This window comes from Anastrepha obliqua, chromosome 6, assembly GCF_027943255.1.
Source record: "Anastrepha obliqua isolate idAnaObli1 chromosome 6, idAnaObli1_1.0, whole genome shotgun sequence".
NCBI lineage: Eukaryota > Metazoa > Arthropoda > Insecta > Diptera > Tephritidae > Anastrepha > Anastrepha obliqua.
Window position 1 is genome coordinate 68,292,557 of NC_072897.1, and position 22,428 is coordinate 68,314,984.

General features: G+C 45.2%; 1 protein-coding gene across 1 annotated transcript in view; it reads right to left on the bottom strand.

Moving 5' to 3' along the window:
- LOC129250671 (uncharacterized) overlaps nucleotides 1-20,412 on the bottom strand; it is a 40,659-nt gene extending 20,247 nt beyond the window's left edge. The window contains exons 1-2 of the mRNA XM_054890276.1: nucleotides 20,215-20,412; nucleotides 19,893-20,091 (exon numbers count right to left, since the gene is read on the bottom strand). Of these exons, the coding sequence (XP_054746251.1) occupies nucleotides 19,893-20,091; nucleotides 20,215-20,412 (397 nt within the window). The remainder of the gene's footprint in view (nucleotides 1-19,892; nucleotides 20,092-20,214) is intronic.
- Nucleotides 20,413-22,428: the final 2,016 nt, after the last annotated feature.

The following is a 22,428-nucleotide window of genomic DNA, read 5'->3' on the forward strand; positions in this document are numbered from 1 at the left end:
CACTAGGGGCAACGACAAAGAAATGTTGCTATGGACATTTAAGGCAATTTACCGGTTCAAGATTAGCGACACGCAGTGGATAAAGCTTCAGGCGTGCCACAACACTACAATTCGGACAACGACGGGTGCTACCGCAGGTTTCACATATGTTGACACCTGCTTGAGCCAGAGCCGCCTCCCAGACACCTCCTCAATTACGTCGACAACATCCAGGACAAAACGAACAGATAACTACTGGACCCCGACTGTGTTTAGACAGACAATGAACGACATTCATCGGGAGACCCTTACAACCTTTTTAAGCTCCTGACCACCGAATGCCATAATCGGAGTCCAACCAACAGCAGATGAACGGCTCAAGCCTCCCCGTGAGACCCGCACAATTACGTTCAGGATATTGTAGCATACTAATCATATGTCCAGAATGTGAAGGCACCTCGCACGACAATAACCCTCTTTTCACATACCCCACCAAACCTACTGATCTAACACTCCTCTCCCTCTGGACCCAACCTGTCGAAACAGCTAGTTTCCTGAGCCTACCGTAAGATGAGCTAGACGAAGACGACCGGTGATTACGCTACACTAACAGGGCAAAGGTACTGCTACAACTACAACAACAACAACGAGAGGCCAAAACAAAAACATGAAATACCTTTGATGGCGACAGCGGATAGCGAGATAGTGCATGCTTTCTGAGTCTACCGCTAAATGAGTTAGACGGTACAACAGAACTCACCAGAAGATATCAGAGATCTGGCAGCTGAAATACCTTTGATGGCGACAGCGGATAGCGAGATAGTGCATGCTTTCTGAGTCTACCGCTAAATGAGTTAGACGGTACAACAGAACTCACCAGAAGACATCAGAGATCTGGCAGCTGATGTCTTCTGGTGAGTTCTGTTGTACCGCTGCCAGATCTCTGATGTCTTCTGGTGAGTTCTGTTGTACCGTCTAACTCATTTAGCGGTAGACTCAGAAAGCATGCACTATCTCGCTATCCGCTGTCGCCATCAAAGGTATTTCATGTTTTTGTTTGTTGATATACGATATACGATACACTAGACAGGGCTAGTGTACTGGGGCGGCAGCCCTTGGTCGGGAAAAACCCGAGTCATTCCGGTAACGTAGAACCGGCTGCCATGGGAATGACATCAGGTTAAAGACATCAGCTGCCAGATCTTGGCACAATTACGTTCTGGATATTGTAGCAGGTTAAACTCCTACTTATCCAGAATCGACCCTGACATACCAAACACATGTCCGGCATGTGAAGGTACCCCGCACGACACTAACCACCTCCTCACATGCCCCCTTAATCAGACTCATCTAACCCCCCTCTCCCTCTGGACCCAACCTGTCGAAACAGCATGTTTCCTGGGCCTACCCCTAGATGAGCTAGACGAAGACGACAGATGATATACCTACACTGTCAGGGCTAACTATGCTGTTAAAAACAACAAACAAACAACAACAGCTGCCAGATCTAGAAATTACGATAGTTATTAAACACACAGCCGGTCGGGATAACTACGAGAGTCCGCTGGCAGCAATAGAGAGGATGTTACAAAAGTGAACAAAGGCAACAAATGTTCCAGGAACAGCAGCTCTCTTGAGCAAGCCAGCGCACAAAGTCCTTCGGGAAGAGCCTAACTCGATGGAGGAAACTATGGGGAAAGTAATAACGGAGTCCTTTTTTCAGTTTATACGAAGAAGCTGAGATTTAAAGTGTCACAATTACGGTAAAAGCCGACATTAAACTAAAACGAACCAGCGCTAAGGGGCGAGAATTATTTCGCACAATTGAACGGCTTGCAGTCTCTGTCCCGCAAATTGCATGGAGAAGCAAAAACTTTTCGATACGGGGGACCCATCGTCGATCCCAGGTGCTTACTCTGGACACAGGTGCAACGAACTCGCTCATCTGGTCGGATTTTGTAAATAGTAATCACTGGTTGGCTTCAAGCTCCAGATAGTTATAGGAGAGAGAGCTGAAAGATTTGCGAAGTCGTTAAGCGGGCTTTGGCAGTAGTTCACACATTTTTATTGGTTGAAATTACGGATGAAGTAATAATTGGAGTAGATTTCATGCTGTAGCACGGATTTACGTTGGATTTGGGTAAAAGGGTTCCTTCGTGTCAGAATATGGAGATACCCCTGAGCACGGGGTATAAGCCAAGTGTACAATCCAGAAAGGTAACCCTAAGTCACCGTGAACGGATTCCACGAAAATTGGAAGGGTAAATGTGGAAGGAGGCTGTGGGACAGACGAAGTGTGGGCTGCATAGGAGACAGTAAACATAATCGTGGGAAGAACACTAGTGAACACGGGAAAAGACACGAGGGTTCCAGTAAGGATCGTAAATTTCAAATCAACAGTTATTTTGTGTAAAAGGGTTGTTATTGGGAAATGTCGGGCTGTAGAAGCCATTGGTTAGTTGGTTGGTTGGTTGGTTGGTTAGAGTGGTGATTCATCTAGAATCCAAATAGCGCTTTCGCACCATTTTGTTGCCACAGCCTCGTTACCAAATGGTTTAACAGTTATTTGCAGCAGGACTATATCCAGTCTGTGCGGTTTAGGAACCTTATTAGGTTGTTGACGTCTAAGCCAGACAGTTGCTCGAGACTCTCGAACAGAGGTTTGCCCAGGGTTAACAATCTGTCCTTCTATAGGGCAGGGCATTCACAGAGGAAATGGAAGATTGTTTCTTTTTTCTCCGGTTGTTTACAACTATAACAGTATGTGTTGTGAGGGATGCCTATTTTGGCGGCTTGTTCTCCGATAGACCAGAAGCCAGTTATGACTGCCGTAAGTCTACAGGTATCCCGTCGTTTCATGTTTATTAGTGTCGACGATTGCTTGAGGTTGTAGGTGGGCCATAACGTTCTGCTGATTTTGCACTTCGTCTGGTCTCTCCATCTACAATCTGCAATTCGAAGGTATTTTAGGGAAATTGCATTCTTGACCGCACCGAGTAGAGTGAATACTGGTACTGCAAGGGACCCAAATTAAGGTTACTCTATGGTTTTCACTCAAGTTGGTGAGGCTATTCCTACTTTGTTCCACCACTTTAGAGATTGTTATAGTCGCGTCCAGCGCCTGGATTGCAGCTTGGCTATCCGAAAGAATAGCGATATTGCCCTTAAAAGAGAAATCTGCGATTAGTAACCTACAGGCTTCCCCAATTGCTAGTACAGGGTGGCTGATGAAAGCCGCTACCAAAAAAAAAATTGAACAACTTTTTTTCTTTTTAAGTTATCTGTTCCATTTTTGTTTTAATTTGCAGATTGATCTTTAAAATTTATTAAAATGGATAACTGGGAGACGCAAACAAGAATTTGGATAGTCCGCCGCTATCACGCACTGGAGTCCGTAGTTTTGGTACAGAGAGAGTACAGGCGGATGTTTGGCGGCGATCCCCCGAGCAGATGGACCATAATGAGACTGGTGAATAATTTTGCTGAGCAAGGAACAGTCGCAAGAAGGCCTTATTATCCAAACCCACCAGTTCGGATGGAGCAAACGATCGCTGCTGTAGCTGCAGCTATACAAAGCAATCCAAGGGTTTCAACAAGAAGCTTATCTGCTCAACTTGGTGTCAGCCGACAGTCTTTGCAAACAATAATGCACAAAGATTTAGTCTTATTTCCCTACAAAATTCAAATGGTTAACAAACTGAATGCAGCAGACTTGCCGATTCGCTTGGAATTTTGCCAGAAGATCCTGCAAATGGTGGAAGAAGACCAAAACATGTTAAACTGCCTTTTCATGTCTGATGAGGCCCATTTCGATTTAAACTGCAATGTGAACAAACAAAATTGTCGAATATGGAGTATTTCTAACACACAGATACTCCACGAGACGGAATTGCATCCTCTTCGCGTGACAGTGTGGTGTGCGGTTTCTTCACGCTGTATTGTCGGGACTTATTTTTTTGAAGAAAGTGGTCACACCGTTACGGTTACTGGAGACCGTTATTTGAAAATGCTGAAAGAATTATTCTACGCCGAAAGAGAATTCCTTTCAACTCTGTGTGGTTTCAACAAGATGGGGCAACGTCTCACATAGCCCAGACTGTTATGACAGAGTTGCGACGAAAATTTCCTAATAAACTGATTTCAAGAAACTCCGAATTTCGTTGGCCCCCCAGGTCGCCTGACCTTACTGCACTTGACTTTTTCTTGTGGGGTTTATGTAAACAAGAAGTTTATAAAACAAAGCCAACAAATTTGGATGAACTAAAACAATCCATTCGGGCAACAATTGCGGTTATTCCTGTCGCAACTCTCAAAGCAGCAATGAACAACTTTTTACTAAGATGCCGCACTTGTGTCAACGAGCATGGGGGGCATTTAAATTCAATTATTTTTAAAACTAGTTAAGCTACATTTAATAAAATTTAATGACCTTCAACTTGAAAAAAAAAATAAATGAATTCCATACACTAAAAAAAAAGTTATTTGAGTTTCTTAATGTAGCAAAATTCATCAGCCACCCTGTACTTCCGCTTGGAAGACGCTGCTGGTATTAGGGAGACGCACAGATTTTTCAATTCCAAGTCTATCAGAATATATACCAGCTCCAACACCACAATCCATTTTACTGCCATCTGTATAGACTGTGGTATCGAAGTTGTTTAAAGAGAATGCCTTATTCCATTCTTTTTTAGATGGAAAGAGTGTGGCAAAATTCCTATTGAACGTTACCATCGGGACGATGTAGTCAGTCCTCACCGAGGTTAACTGAGTTTGTCGCAATAATAGACTAGCATGACCATAAGTTTTTCCTTTCCAGCGACCCGCTTCATTTAACCTAAATGCACTCATGGTTGCCGTCTTCTTTATATTATATGTAGGTCTATTGAAATAATGTGTGTGAGTGCATTGAGAGCCTCTCTAGGACATGATCTGATTGCACCGACCGTTATTGCACAGGCTGATCTTTGTATTCTGCCGAGTAATTTGGTATTGTACTCTCTCCCTAGAGCTTTCCACCAAACTACCGAACCATACGATAAAATGGGTCGTATAACCGCCTTATACAGCCATAATGTATGGTTAGGTTGAAGACCCCAACTTCTTCCAAGCATACGTTTGCAGGCACATAAAGCAATTTCTGCTTTCCTTACCCGTTCTTCGACGTTTAACTTCCAGCTAAGTTTGGAGTCTAAAATTACCCCTAAGTACTTTGCACTGGTTAATAAAGACAGAGTTTGTCCGTTGATATGATCACCAGGAATTAGATTTAGTAGTTCTACATTTCGAAACTCCCCCAGCCAACAGAAGGAGTCTCCCTGGTCTCATACGTCGACAACTGCACGATAATGGCGTCGTGCAATGACATTGATGACCTATGCTCCAAGGTAAACGACTACCTCGCCAGCCTTTCTCGCTTCTTCACAGCCAGGAATTTTCAACTCTCCCGCACTAAATCCACGGCGACCCTTTTCACCACCTGGACAAAGGCCAGGCTACAACTCAAGGGGAAAGTCGATGATATACAAATTCCGACGGTTAGCAACCCCAAAGTATTGGGAGTTACCTTTGACAGCTTGCTCTCTTTCTCAGCGCATACAACCGCTATTGCAACTAAAGTACAGAGTCGCAACAAGGTTCTCAAGGAGCTCGACGGGAACAGTAGAGGCAAATACAAGGAAATGTTGCTGTCGACTTTTAAAACAATAGGCCGACCGGTTCTAAACTATGCTGCGCCTGTCTGGTCGCCTGGAACCAGTGATTCGCAGTGGACGAAGCTTCAGACCTGTCAAAACACTGCTTTAAGGACCGTGACAGGATGTTTTCTGATGTCACCCATACAACATCTACGTAATGAGGCCCACATGCTGCCGGTTAACGGGCATAACAAATTGCTCAGTAAGCAGTTTCTGTTAGGGTGTTACCGCAGGCCTCGCCCATGCAGACACCTGCTCGAGCCTGAGCCACCTCCCAGGCACATCAGGAGGCATTTCCTCAACTACGCGGACGAGATCTCAGACAAAACAAACGGACAGTTACTGGATCGGACAGTGTACAGACAGGCCATAAACGACATTCATCGGGAGACTCTCACCACCTTCTTAAGCTCCCGACCCCCGAATGCCGTTATCGGAGTCCAACCACCACCAATCGCAGACGAGGAGCTCCAACTTCCCCGAAAGTCCCGCGTAACCTTGGCACAATTACGTTCTAGATATTGTAGCAGGTTTAACTTCTACTTATCCAGAATCGATCCCGACATACTAAACATATGTCCAGCATGTGAAGGCGCCCCGCACGACACTAACCACCTTTTCATATGAGCTATCAAACCCACTCATCTAACACCCCTCTCCCTCTGGACCCAACCCGTCGAAACAGCTAGTCTTTTGGGCCTACCGTTAGATGAGCTAGACGAAGACGACCGGCGATTAACTACACTGACAGGGCAAAGGTATATCTACGACAACAACAACCACAACAACAACAACAAGGACAAAGTGCGACTCAAGGTCAAAGTCGATCACACACCAACTCCGACTGTTAACAATCCCAAAATTTTGGGTGTAGCCTTTGACAATTTGCTCTCCTTCTTTGTGCACACAGCCGCAATTACCACTAAAGTCCAAAATCGCAACAAGGTCCTCAAATCGCTCTGTCGGCAGCACTAGGGGCAACGACAAAGAAATGTTGCTATGGACATTTAAGGCAATTTACCGGTTCAAGATTAGCGACACGCAGTGGATAAAGCTCCAGGCGTGCCACAACACTACAATTCGGACAACGACGGGTGCTACCGCAGGTTTCACATATGTTGACACCTGCTTGAGCCAGAGCCGCCTCCCAGACACCTCCTCAATTACGTCGACAACATCCAGGACAAAACGAACAGATAACTACTGGACCCCGACTGTGTTTAGACAGACAATGAACGACATTCATCGGGAGACCCTTACAACCTTTTTAAGCTCCTGACCACCGAATGCCATAATCGGAGTCCAACCAACAGCAGATGAACGGCTCAAGCCTCCCCGTGAGACCCGCACAATTACGTTCAGGATATTGTAGCATACTAATCATATGTCCAGAATGTGAAGGCACCTCGCACGACAATAACCCTCTTTTCACATACCCCACCAAACCTACTGATCTAACACTCCTCTCCCTCTGGACCCAACCTGTCGAAACAGCTAGTTTCCTGAGCCTACCGTAAGATGAGCTAGACGAAGACGACCGGTGATTACGCTACACTAACAGGGCAAAGGTACTGCTACAACTACAACAACAACAACGAGAGGCCAAAACAAAAACATGAAATACCTTTGATGGCGACAGCGGATAGCGAGATAGTGCATGCTTTCTGAGTCTACCGCTAAATGAGTTAGACGGTACAACAGAACTCACCAGAAGATATCAGAGATCTGGCAGCTGAAATACCTTTGATGGCGACAGCGGATAGCGAGATAGTGCATGCTTTCTGAGTCTACCGCTAAATGAGTTAGACGGTACAACAGAACTCACCAGAAGACATCAGAGATCTGGCAGCTGATGTCTTCTGGTGAGTTCTGTTGTACCGCTGCCAGATCTCTGATGTCTTCTGGTGAGTTCTGTTGTACCGTCTAACTCATTTAGCGGTAGACTCAGAAAGCATGCACTATCTCGCTATCCGCTGTCGCCATCAAAGGTATTTCATGTTTTTGTTTGTTGATATACGATATACGATACACTAGACAGGGCTAGTGTACTGGGGCGGCAGCCCTTGGTCGGGAAAAACCCGAGTCATTCCGGTAACGTAGAACCGGCTGCCATGGGAATGACATCAGGTTAAAGACATCAGCTGCCAGATCTTGGCACAATTACGTTCTGGATATTGTAGCAGGTTAAACTCCTACTTATCCAGAATCGACCCTGACATACCAAACACATGTCCGGCATGTGAAGGTACCCCGCACGACACTAACCACCTCCTCACATGCCCCCTTAATCAGACTCATCTAACCCCCCTCTCCCTCTGGACCCAACCTGTCGAAACAGCATGTTTCCTGGGCCTACCCCTAGATGAGCTAGACGAAGACGACAGATGATATACCTACACTGTCAGGGCTAACTATGCTGTTAAAAACAACAAACAAACAACAACAGCTGCCAGATCTAGAAATTACGATAGTTATTAAACACACAGCCGGTCGGGATAACTACGAGAGTCCGCTGGCAGCAATAGAGAGGATGTTACAAAAGTGAACAAAGGCAACAAATGTTCCAGGAACAGCAGCTCTCTTGAGCAAGCCAGCGCACAAAGTCCTTCGGGAAGAGCCTAACTCGATGGAGGAAACTATGGGGAAAGTAATAACGGAGTCCTTTTTTCAGTTTATACGAAGAAGCTGAGATTTAAAGTGTCACAATTACGGTAAAAGCCGACATTAAACTAAAACGAACCAGCGCTAAGGGGCGAGAATTATTTCGCACAATTGAACGGCTTGCAGTCTCTGTCCCGCAAATTGCATGGAGAAGCAAAAACTTTTCGATACGGGGGACCCATCGTCGATCCCAGGTGCTTACTCTGGACACAGGTGCAACGAACTCGCTCATCTGGTCGGATTTTGTAAATAGTAATCACTGGTTGGCTTCAAGCTCCAGATAGTTATAGGAGAGAGAGCTGAAAGATTTGCGAAGTCGTTAAGCGGGCTTTGGCAGTAGTTCACACATTTTTATTGGTTGAAATTACGGATGAAGTAATAATTGGAGTAGATTTCATGCTGTAGCACGGATTTACGTTGGATTTGGGTAAAAGGGTTCCTTCGTGTCAGAATATGGAGATACCCCTGAGCACGGGGTATAAGCCAAGTGTACAATCCAGAAAGGTAACCCTAAGTCACCGTGAACGGATTCCACGAAAATTGGAAGGGTAAATGTGGAAGGAGGCTGTGGGACAGACGAAGTGTGGGCTGCATAGGAGACAGTAAACATAATCGTGGGAAGAACACTAGTGAACACGGGAAAAGACACGAGGGTTCCAGTAAGGATCGTAAATTTCAAATCAACAGTTATTTTGTGTAAAAGGGTTGTTATTGGGAAATGTCGGGCTGTAGAAGCCATTGGTTAGTTGGTTGGTTGGTTGGTTGGTTAGAGTGGTGATTCATCTAGAATCCAAATAGCGCTTTCGCACCATTTTGTTGCCACAGCCTCGTTACCAAATGGTTTAACAGTTATTTGCAGCAGGACTATATCCAGTCTGTGCGGTTTAGGAACCTTATTAGGTTGTTGACGTCTAAGCCAGACAGTTGCTCGAGACTCTCGAACAGAGGTTTGCCCAGGGTTAACAATCTGTCCTTCTATAGGGCAGGGCATTCACAGAGGAAATGGAAGATTGTTTCTTTTTTCTCCGGTTGTTTACAACTATAACAGTATGTGTTGTGAGGGATGCCTATTTTGGCGGCTTGTTCTCCGATAGACCAGAAGCCAGTTATGACTGCCGTAAGTCTACAGGTATCCCGTCGTTTCATGTTTATTAGTGTCGACGATTGCTTGAGGTTGTAGGTGGGCCATAACGTTCTGCTGATTTTGCACTTCGTCTGGTCTCTCCATCTACAATCTGCAATTCGAAGGTATTTTAGGGAAATTGCATTCTTGACCGCACCGAGTAGAGTGAATACTGGTACTGCAAGGGACCCAAATTAAGGTTACTCTATGGTTTTCACTCAAGTTGGTGAGGCTATTCCTACTTTGTTCCACCACTTTAGAGATTGTTATAGTCGCGTCCAGCGCCTGGATTGCAGCTTGGCTATCCGAAAGAATAGCGATATTGCCCTTAAAAGAGAAATCTGCGATTAGTAACCTACAGGCTTCCCCAATTGCTAGTACAGGGTGGCTGATGAAAGCCGCTACCAAAAAAAAAATTGAACAACTTTTTTTCTTTTTAAGTTATCTGTTCCATTTTTGTTTTAATTTGCAGATTGATCTTTAAAATTTATTAAAATGGATAACTGGGAGACGCAAACAAGAATTTGGATAGTCCGCCGCTATCACGCACTGGAGTCCGTAGTTTTGGTACAGAGAGAGTACAGGCGGATGTTTGGCGGCGATCCCCCGAGCAGATGGACCATAATGAGACTGGTGAATAATTTTGCTGAGCAAGGAACAGTCGCAAGAAGGCCTTATTATCCAAACCCACCAGTTCGGATGGAGCAAACGATCGCTGCTGTAGCTGCAGCTATACAAAGCAATCCAAGGGTTTCAACAAGAAGCTTATCTGCTCAACTTGGTGTCAGCCGACAGTCTTTGCAAACAATAATGCACAAAGATTTAGTCTTATTTCCCTACAAAATTCAAATGGTTAACAAACTGAATGCAGCAGACTTGCCGATTCGCTTGGAATTTTGCCAGAAGATCCTGCAAATGGTGGAAGAAGACCAAAACATGTTAAACTGCCTTTTCATGTCTGATGAGGCCCATTTCGATTTAAACTGCAATGTGAACAAACAAAATTGTCGAATATGGAGTATTTCTAACACACAGATACTCCACGAGACGGAATTGCATCCTCTTCGCGTGACAGTGTGGTGTGCGGTTTCTTCACGCTGTATTGTCGGGACTTATTTTTTTGAAGAAAGTGGTCACACCGTTACGGTTACTGGAGACCGTTATTTGAAAATGCTGAAAGAATTATTCTACGCCGAAAGAGAATTCCTTTCAACTCTGTGTGGTTTCAACAAGATGGGGCAACGTCTCACATAGCCCAGACTGTTATGACAGAGTTGCGACGAAAATTTCCTAATAAACTGATTTCAAGAAACTCCGAATTTCGTTGGCCCCCCAGGTCGCCTGACCTTACTGCACTTGACTTTTTCTTGTGGGGTTTATGTAAACAAGAAGTTTATAAAACAAAGCCAACAAATTTGGATGAACTAAAACAATCCATTCGGGCAACAATTGCGGTTATTCCTGTCGCAACTCTCAAAGCAGCAATGAACAACTTTTTACTAAGATGCCGCACTTGTGTCAACGAGCATGGGGGGCATTTAAATTCAATTATTTTTAAAACTAGTTAAGCTACATTTTATAAAATTTAATGACCTTCAACTTGAAAAAAAAAATAAATGAATTCCATACACTAAAAAAAAAGTTATTTGAGTTTCTTAATGTAGCAAAATTCATCAGCCACCCTGTACTTCCGCTTGGAAGACGCTGCTGGTATTAGGGAGACGCACAGATTTTTCAATTCCAAGTCTATCAGAATATATACCAGCTCCAACACCACAATCCATTTTACTGCCATCTGTATAGACTGTGGTATCGAAGTTGTTTAAAGAGAATGCCTTATTCCATTCTTTTTTAGATGGAAAGAGTGTGGCAAAATTCCTATTGAACGTTACCATCGGGACGATGTAGTCAGTCCTCACCGAGGTTAACTGAGTTTGTCGCAATAATAGACTAGCATGACCATAAGTTTTTCCTTTCCAGCGACCCGCTTCATTTAACCTAAATGCACTCATGGTTGCCGTCTTCTTTATATTATATGTAGGTCTATTGAAATAATGTGTGTGAGTGCATTGAGAGCCTCTCTAGGACATGATCTGATTGCACCGACCGTTATTGCACAGGCTGATCTTTGTATTCTGCCGAGTAATTTGGTATTGTACTCTCTCCCTAGAGCTTTCCACCAAACTACCGAACCATACGATAAAATGGGTCGTATAACCGCCTTATACAGCCATAATGTATGGTTAGGTTGAAGACCCCAACTTCTTCCAAGCATACGTTTGCAGGCACATAAAGCAATTTCTGCTTTCCTTACCCGTTCTTCGACGTTTAACTTCCAGCTAAGTTTGGAGTCTAAAATTACCCCTAAGTACTTTGCACTGGTTAATAAAGACAGAGTTTGTCCGTTGATATGATCACCAGGAATTAGATTTAGTAGTTCTACATTTCGAAACTCCCCCAGCCAACAGAAGGAGTCTCCCTGGTCTCATACGTCGACAACTGCACGATAATGGCGTCGTGCAATGACATTGATGACCTATGCTCCAAGGTAAACGACTACCTCGCCAGCCTTTCTCGCTTCTTCACAGCCAGGAATTTTCAACTCTCCCGCACTAAATCCACGGCGACCCTTTTCACCACCTGGACAAAGGCCAGGCTACAACTCAAGGGGAAAGTCGATGATATACAAATTCCGACGGTTAGCAACCCCAAAGTATTGGGAGTTACCTTTGACAGCTTGCTCTCTTTCTCAGCGCATACAACCGCTATTGCAACTAAAGTACAGAGTCGCAACAAGGTTCTCAAGGAGCTCGACGGGAACAGTAGAGGCAAATACAAGGAAATGTTGCTGTCGACTTTTAAAACAATAGGCCGACCGGTTCTAAACTATGCTGCGCCTGTCTGGTCGCCTGGAACCAGTGATTCGCAGTGGACGAAGCTTCAGACCTGTCAAAACACTGCTTTAAGGACCGTGACAGGATGTTTTCTGATGTCACCCATACAACATCTACGTAATGAGGCCCACATGCTGCCGGTTAACGGGCATAACAAATTGCTCAGTAAGCAGTTTCTGTTAGGGTGTTACCGCAGGCCTCGCCCATGCAGACACCTGCTCGAGCCTGAGCCACCTCCCAGGCACATCAGGAGGCATTTCCTCAACTACGCGGACGAGATCTCAGACAAAACAAACGGACAGTTACTGGATCGGACAGTGTACAGACAGGCCATAAACGACATTCATCGGGAGACTCTCACCACCTTCTTAAGCTCCCGACCCCCGAATGCCGTTATCGGAGTCCAACCACCACCAATCGCAGACGAGGAGCTCCAACTTCCCCGAAAGTCCCGCGTAACCTTGGCACAATTACGTTCTAGATATTGTAGCAGGTTTAACTTCTACTTATCCAGAATCGATCCCGACATACTAAACATATGTCCAGCATGTGAAGGCGCCCCGCACGACACTAACCACCTTTTCATATGAGCTATCAAACCCACTCATCTAACACCCCTCTCCCTCTGGACCCAACCCGTCGAAACAGCTAGTCTTTTGGGCCTACCGTTAGATGAGCTAGACGAAGACGACCGGCGATTAACTACACTGACAGGGCAAAGGTATATCTACGACAACAACAACCACAACAACAACAACAAGGACAAAGTGCGACTCAAGGTCAAAGTCGATCACACACCAACTCCGACTGTTAACAATCCCAAAATTTTGGGTGTAGCCTTTGACAATTTGCTCTCCTTCTTTGTGCACACAGCCGCAATTACCACTAAAGTCCAAAATCGCAACAAGGTCCTCAAATCGCTCTGTCGGCAGCACTAGGGGCAACGACAAAGAAATGTTGCTATGGACATTTAAGGCAATTTACCGGTTCAAGATTAGCGACACGCAGTGGATAAAGCTCCAGGCGTGCCACAACACTACAATTCGGACAACGACGGGTGCTACCGCAGGTTTCACATATGTTGACACCTGCTTGAGCCAGAGCCGCCTCCCAGACACCTCCTCAATTACGTCGACAACATCCAGGACAAAACGAACAGATAACTACTGGACCCCGACTGTGTTTAGACAGACAATGAACGACATTCATCGGGAGACCCTTACAACCTTTTTAAGCTCCTGACCACCGAATGCCATAATCGGAGTCCAACCAACAGCAGATGAACGGCTCAAGCCTCCCCGTGAGACCCGCACAATTACGTTCAGGATATTGTAGCATACTAATCATATGTCCAGAATGTGAAGGCACCTCGCACGACAATAACCCTCTTTTCACATACCCCACCAAACCTACTGATCTAACACTCCTCTCCCTCTGGACCCAACCTGTCGAAACAGCTAGTTTCCTGAGCCTACCGTAAGATGAGCTAGACGAAGACGACCGGTGATTACGCTACACTAACAGGGCAAAGGTACTGCTACAACTACAACAACAACAACGAGAGGCCAAAACAAAAACATGAAATACCTTTGATGGCGACAGCGGATAGCGAGATAGTGCATGCTTTCTGAGTCTACCGCTAAATGAGTTAGACGGTACAACAGAACTCACCAGAAGATATCAGAGATCTGGCAGCTGAAATACCTTTGATGGCGACAGCGGATAGCGAGATAGTGCATGCTTTCTGAGTCTACCGCTAAATGAGTTAGACGGTACAACAGAACTCACCAGAAGACATCAGAGATCTGGCAGCTGATGTCTTCTGGTGAGTTCTGTTGTACCGCTGCCAGATCTCTGATGTCTTCTGGTGAGTTCTGTTGTACCGTCTAACTCATTTAGCGGTAGACTCAGAAAGCATGCACTATCTCGCTATCCGCTGTCGCCATCAAAGGTATTTCATGTTTTTGTTTGTTGATATACGATATACGATACACTAGACAGGGCTAGTGTACTGGGGCGGCAGCCCTTGGTCGGGAAAAACCCGAGTCATTCCGGTAACGTAGAACCGGCTGCCATGGGAATGACATCAGGTTAAAGACATCAGCTGCCAGATCTTGGCACAATTACGTTCTGGATATTGTAGCAGGTTAAACTCCTACTTATCCAGAATCGACCCTGACATACCAAACACATGTCCGGCATGTGAAGGTACCCCGCACGACACTAACCACCTCCTCACATGCCCCCTTAATCAGACTCATCTAACCCCCCTCTCCCTCTGGACCCAACCTGTCGAAACAGCATGTTTCCTGGGCCTACCCCTAGATGAGCTAGACGAAGACGACAGATGATATACCTACACTGTCAGGGCTAACTATGCTGTTAAAAACAACAAACAAACAACAACAGCTGCCAGATCTAGAAATTACGATAGTTATTAAACACACAGCCGGTCGGGATAACTACGAGAGTCCGCTGGCAGCAATAGAGAGGATGTTACAAAAGTGAACAAAGGCAACAAATGTTCCAGGAACAGCAGCTCTCTTGAGCAAGCCAGCGCACAAAGTCCTTCGGGAAGCCTAACTCGATGGAGGAAACTATGGGGAAAGTAATAACGGAGTCCTTTTTTCAGTTTATACGAAGAAGCTGAGATTTAAAGTGTCACAATTACGGTAAAAGCCGACATTAAACTAAAACGAACCAGCGCTAAGGGGCGAGAATTATTTCGCACAATTGAACGGCTTGCAGTCTCTGTCCCGCAAATTGCATGGAGAAGCAAAAACTTTTCGATACGGGGGACCCATCGTCGATCCCAGGTGCTTACTCTGGACACAGGTGCAACGAACTCGCTCATCTGGTCGGATTTTGTAAATAGTAATCACTGGTTGGCTTCAAGCTCCAGATAGTTATAGGAGAGAGAGCTGAAAGATTTGCGAAGTCGTTAAGCGGGCTTTGGCAGTAGTTCACACATTTTTATTGGTTGAAATTACGGATGAAGTAATAATTGGAGTAGATTTCATGCTGTAGCACGGATTTACGTTGGATTTGGGTAAAAGGGTTCCTTCGTGTCAGAATATGGAGATACCCCTGAGCACGGGGTATAAGCCAAGTGTACAATCCAGAAAGGTAACCCTAAGTCACCGTGAACGGATTCCACGAAAATTGGAAGGGTAAATGTGGAAGGAGGCTGTGGGACAGACGAAGTGTGGGCTGCATAGGAGACAGTAAACATAATCGTGGGAAGAACACTAGTGAACACGGGAAAAGACACGAGGGTTCCAGTAAGGATCGTAAATTTCAAATCAACAGTTATTTTGTGTAAAAGGGTTGTTATTGGGAAATGTCGGGCTGTAGAAGCCATTGGTTAGTTGGTTGGTTGGTTGGTTGGTTAGAGTGGTGATTCATCTAGAATCCAAATAGCGCTTTCGCACCATTTTGTTGCCACAGCCTCGTTACCAAATGGTTTAACAGTTATTTGCAGCAGGACTATATCCAGTCTGTGCGGTTTAGGAACCTTATTAGGTTGTTGACGTCTAAGCCAGACAGTTGCTCGAGACTCTCGAACAGAGGTTTGCCCAGGGTTAACAATCTGTCCTTCTATAGGGCAGGGCATTCACAGAGGAAATGGAAGATTGTTTCTTTTTTCTCCGGTTGTTTACAACTATAACAGTATGTGTTGTGAGGGATGCCTATTTTGGCGGCTTGTTCTCCGATAGACCAGAAGCCAGTTATGACTGCCGTAAGTCTACAGGTATCCCGTCGTTTCATGTTTATTAGTGTCGACGATTGCTTGAGGTTGTAGGTGGGCCATAACGTTCTGCTGATTTTGCACTTCGTCTGGTCTCTCCATCTACAATCTGCAATTCGAAGGTATTTTAGGGAAATTGCATTCTTGACCGCACCGAGTAGAGTGAATACTGGTACTGCAAGGGACCCAAATTAAGGTTACTCTATGGTTTTCACTCAAGTTGGTGAGGCTATTCCTACTTTGTTCCACCACTTTAGAGATTGTTATAGTCGCGTCCAGCGCCTGGATTGCAGCTTGGCTATCCGAAAGAATAGCGATATTGCCCTTAAAAGAGAAATCTGCGATTAGTAACCTACAGGCTTCCCCAATTGCTAGTACAGGGTGGCTGATGAAAGCCGCTACCAAAAAAAAAATTGAACAACTTTTTTTCTTTTTAAGTTATCTGTTCCATTTTTGTTTTAATTTGCAGATTGATCTTTAAAATTTATTAAAATGGATAACTGGGAGACGCAAACAAGAATTTGGATAGTCCGCCGCTATCACGCACTGGAGTCCGTAGTTTTGGTACAGAGAGAGTACAGGCGGATGTTTGGCGGCGATCCCCCGAGCAGATGGACCATAATGAGACTGGTGAATAATTTTGCTGAGCAAGGAACAGTCGCAAGAAGGCCTTATTATCCAAACCCACCAGTTCGGATGGAGCAAACGATCGCTGCTGTAGCTGCAGCTATACAAAGCAATCCAAGGGTTTCAACAAGAAGCTTATCTGCTCAACTTGGTGTCAGCCGACAGTCTTTGCAAACAATAATGCACAAAGATTTAGTCTTATTTCCCTACAAAATTCAAATGGTTAACAAACTGAATGCAGCAGACTTGCCGATTCGCTTGGAATTTTGCCAGAAGATCCTGCAAATGGTGGAAGAAGACCAAAACATGTTAAACTGCCTTTTCATGTCTGATGAGGCCCATTTCGATTTAAACTGCAATGTGAACAAACAAAATTGTCGAATATGGAGTATTTCTAACACACAGATACTCCACGAGACGGAATTGCATCCTCTTCGCGTGACAGTGTGGTGTGCGGTTTCTTCACGCTGTATTGTCGGGACTTATTTTTTTGAAGAAAGTGGTCACACCGTTACGGTTACTGGAGACCGTTATTTGAAAATGCTGAAAGAATTATTCTACGCCGAAAGAGAATTCCTTTCAACTCTGTGTGGTTTCAACAAGATGGGGCAACGTCTCACATAGCCCAGACTGTTATGACAGAGTTGCGACGAAAATTTCCTAATAAACTGATTTCAAGAAACTCCGAATTTCGTTGGCCCCCCAGGTCGCCTGACCTTACTGCACTTGACTTTTTCTTGTGGGGTTTATGTAAACAAGAAGTTTATAAAACAAAGCCAACAAATTTGGATGAACTAAAACAATCCATTCGGGCAACAATTGCGGTTATTCCTGTCGCAACTCTCAAAGCAGCAATGAACAACTTTTTACTAAGATGCCGCACTTGTGTCAACGAGCATGGGGGGCATTTAAATTCAATTATTTTTAAAACTAGTTAAGCTACATTTAATAAAATTTAATGACCTTCAACTTGAAAAAAAAATAAATGAATTCCATACACTAAAAAAAAAGTTATTTGAGTTTCTTAATGTAGCAAAATTCATCAGCCACCCTGTACTTCCGCTTGGAAGACGCTGCTGGTATTAGGGAGACGCACAGATTTTTCAATTCCAAGTCTATCAGAATATATACCAGCTCCAACACCACAATCCATTTTACTGCCATCTGTATAGACTGTGGTATCGAAGTTGTTTAAAGAGAATGCCTTATTCCATTCTTTTTTAGATGGAAAGAGTGTGGCAAAATTCCTATTGAACGTTACCATCGGGACGATGTAGTCAGTCCTCACCGAGGTTAACTGAGTTTGTCGCAATAATAGACTAGCATGACCATAAGTTTTTCCTTTCCAGCGACCCGCTTCATTTAACCTAAATGCACTCATGGTTGCCGTCTTCTTTATATTATATGTAGGTCTATTGAAATAATGTGTGTGAGTGCATTGAGAGCCTCTCTAGGACATGATCTGATTGCACCGACCGTTATTGCACAGGCTGATCTTTGTATTCTGCCGAGTAATTTGGTATTGTACTCTCTCCCTAGAGCTTTCCACCAAACTACCGAACCATACGATAAAATGGGTCGTATAACCGCCTTATACAGCCATAATGTATGGTTAGGTTGAAGACCCCAACTTCTTCCAAGCATACGTTTGCAGGCACATAAAGCAATTTCTGCTTTCCTTACCCGTTCTTCGACGTTTAACTTCCAGCTAAGTTTGGAGTCTAAAATTACCCCTAAGTACTTTGCACTGGTTAATAAAGACAGAGTTTGTCCGTTGATATTTGGTAGAGTAAAATTGGTACCTTGTATCTGGTGGTAAAAAGCATAAGTTCTGTTTTACGCGGGTTTAAACTTAGCCCACATCCTGTGGCCCAAGAGTTAAGCTCGCCTAACGCCCTTTGGATGATCCCACTGATCGTATTTGGACACAGTCCTGACACCATTAACACCACATCATCAGCGTACGCCAAGACTAAGATTTTGCCAGGTCTATCAACGCCCGTTGGATGGCATCTGTGCTAACATTGTTAAAGGCGCCTTCGATATCCAAGAATGCCGCCATGGTATAATGTTTGCTCTCTAGAGAGCCCTCTATTGTTCCGATAACCTCGTGAAGCGCCGTCTCCGTAGATTTGCCTTTAAGGTATGCGTGTTGTGCAGTTGATATACCAGAGCTCTCCAAAGAGCTTCTGAGGTGCGTATCCAAAAGTCTTTCAAAAGTTTTTAACAGGAAAGACGAAAGACTGATTGGCCTACCTACTTTTGGTATGAAGACGACCTTGACTAGTTTCCAGCTATCTGGAATATGGCCTAAGTTTAAACACGCTTTAAAAATTTCCTCTAGCCATGGTAGGATACAGTCCAAGGTTTCCTGTAACATCTTTGGAATGATCCCATCTGGCTCCGCCTAATGTTTCCCCTCTCACTTTCGTAAGCGCTGCATCCCGGAAAATGCATGTTTAGCAGAAGCTCTAGCGATTCTTCTGCTGTAGCAGTCCAAGTTCCATCAGGTTTCTTGACCCAAGAAGCCATAGAGTGGTCTTAGGAAAGAACACGGGTGAGCCTAGCAGAATCCCTGGTGGATTCGATTGACGAACAATCGGCGGCCCTGATTGCCTTCTTGTACTGTCTCCGACTTTCTCTATACAATTCCCAATTTCCCGTCCAGTAGCTGAGGTTAAACGTTGATCTAAATTTTTCCCTTAGTTTTAAGAGCTCACTGCTCCACCGAGGAGGGTGAGTTTTTTTGCTAAATTTTATGGGGTAGGACGTTTTGTAGGCCCTACTAAATGCCTTTTCCAGTGTTATAACCCTGCTTTCAAGGTTTTCCGTGAGAGTGATTTGAGGGATAGGAGTCTCTCCTATCCTCTTGTTTACTGCATTTTTGAGACTCTTCCGGTTGGTTCTTAAAGGATTTCGATACGGTAGGGGTGGATCTACCTTAAGATCCAAATCGTAGAAGATCCAACTATGATCAGAAAAGGACCTTTTATTGGATACCCTCCAATTATCTACCCTTACTGAGCTATTTTCAGACAGTAGAGTAACATCAATCACTTCCTCCCATCCTCTGAAGTACTCCGTACTAGGAAAGGTGAAAGTGGGAGTGTTACCCCTGTTACATACCGATAAGTTAGTATTAATAATAAAATTATATAAAGACTCACCTCGGTCGTTTGTCTCAGAGCTTTCCCGCAACGCATGCCTCGCGTTGTCATCGCATCCGAGCAGCAGGTTCTTATTTCTGGCTTCACGCACAAGCCGACGAGCCTCCTCGGGTGGTGCTGGCCGATCATGTGCCATATAGACGGAAGCCAGTATGATGCCGACACCGTCAGCGGCTTCTACCTCCACAGCCGTCACATCCTGTGAACAATATGATGGGATTAAAAATATGTTCAAATATTTCTTAGCTACAATACAAGATCTGGGGTTACCTTCAGTCCGTTTGTAGAAAAGGTCGTGGTTGTTCCCAGTAAACCCCTTCACCTCGGTGCTCCGCACCCAGGGCTCCTGGATTAAAGCGATGTCGACGTCCTCCTCCGCCAGGAGAACGGTTAGGCTGTCCGTTGCAGTCCGCGAGTGCTGCAGGTTTATTTGAACAACCTTGAGGCCCATGCTGCTGGTCGCTTTACAATTTGACGGCGTCGCCAAGCTGCACTCCCGGGTGCTGCTCATTAGCGCCATCGTTTTTGGAAGATGCGGCGTCGTCAAGTTGCATGTCTGTGAGCAACTCGTTGGCGCCGTCAATAATATCTTCAGTTGCGTTTTCCTGACGCCGAACCGAAGTTTATTGTCCACTTTTCCCAGTGGCTCGATGCTTTCCTCCGATAGTTGGAGAAGGAAGGACGCACTGTTCTTTTGCGGAGCCTCCGCTTTGATGATGCTGCAGTCATCCATGGGAACAGTGCGGTTGTGTGCCTGCAGGTATGGAATAAGTTGCTTAGCTTCGAATTCCAGGTTCGGAATCCAGATCCGAGCCCTCGACCGTCGAGGGATTTCCCTGGCCGGGATTAGTTTGAGCCTCAAACCTTCCCAGTCGCTCTGGATCTTGCCCACAACTGTTTGCAGGAAGTTAAGGGAGAGTTGATCATCGCACTTGATCACCCTGTATCCGCGGACCACCTCCATAGAATCAAAACCTGGCACATGACCCTCCGGGTTTGCCATGACGAGATCGACGACAATGCGGGACAGCCGTGCCTCGATTTCGGACCACTTATCCGATGCAGGTTTACCGGGGTTAGTTATTTCATCAATCAACGCTATTTGCAGGTGATCCCGTGCCACCTCATTAAATGAGCGTTTGGTTGGTTTTGGAATTGAAGCGGTGTGAACCGACACTTTGTGCTTCTTCGTTGGTTTGTCGCTTTCGTCCTGCGAACGATTGCGTTTTACGGCTTCTGCCTTCTGGGTGGCCTGGAACGGCAGGTACTCATCGACCACATTTTGGCACCTTGCCTTATCGGCCGCGTTCTTTGGATGAGTTTTCCCTTCAGCCTCATTTTTGTTTATTCTTCCGAGAATAGTCAGAGACCTCTGGTAAAGCTTATACCTGGATAGGCTGTTTTAACGTTTTGGCGCTTTTGCCCCTTGGCATCAGCGGATGTGGATGGTTGATTTAAGGTTGATGGCGTGCTGTGGCCCACAGCTTTGCCATCAACCGTCTCTTAGCTGGAGGCGAAGAGTTCGTCCTCTGAGGAAGTTCCCAACTTCCTCAGTTCGTTAGTGTCGGTCCGTGTTGTCCATTTGTCCATCTGTTGTGTCAATGGGTGCGTCCGTTTATCCGTTCGCTTTGGGTTTGTGTCCGCCCATTTGTCCGTCTTCTTTGTAGCGTTATCCGAAGTTTTTGTTGTTTGTTCATTCTGTTTCGTACGGTCACCTGCCCTTCCAGAAGGCTGCACATGTCGCCATGTGCGGTGACCAATGAGGATTTAGGGGAAATAAACGGTCCGCCATGGCAGCGCCCCATACCATGGTAAGGCTACCGTTACAACCTGAGGCGGCCTGGTGTCAGGAGGGCTCTTTTAAAAGACAGCCTAGTTTTATCCCCCGGCTGCCAAACCCACCCAATAGGCACGGGTCGCGTTACACCTTGGGTTGAGGGATTTTTTTAACGAAGTTTACGTCTTCGACCTGTGTGGTTCGCGGGAGACCTACTGTCCTACCTTCCATATCTGGGAGGCGTTCCCCTATCCACCACCTGGGGACGCGCCCTATAGGGATAACAGGTTCCCCCAAAGGGGTAGAAGCCATAGTAACCTGGAAATGGAAGAACTCCAGCAAGTCGCAAGAAAACCATTCGATATCATAAGGACGTGGTTGCAAAAAGTAAGACGGCTCCAGAGGACGAAATCTATGAAATTGATGGAGAAATAGGGCTACATATTCAACGGTTATTTTGGAAAGTGTGTCATCGTGAAACATCGAACAGATACAGCAGATGCAAAGCTAATTCGCCAAATACCACATCGAGTTCTACTAGCAAAGCGCGAAGAATGAAATCAGATAATCTAGGATATGCATTAAAATGGAGCTATTGAGCCATCAATAAGCCCGTGGAGGTCACTGGTTGTGCATTTGTGTGGCACAAGGACAGGAGGAAGCGTTCCAGCAATTGAAAGAGCTTGTTTGTGCTGCGTCTATGTTATCGTATCCGGTCGCGGGAGAAAATTTCGTTGTGGATAAAGACGCTAGCGTATA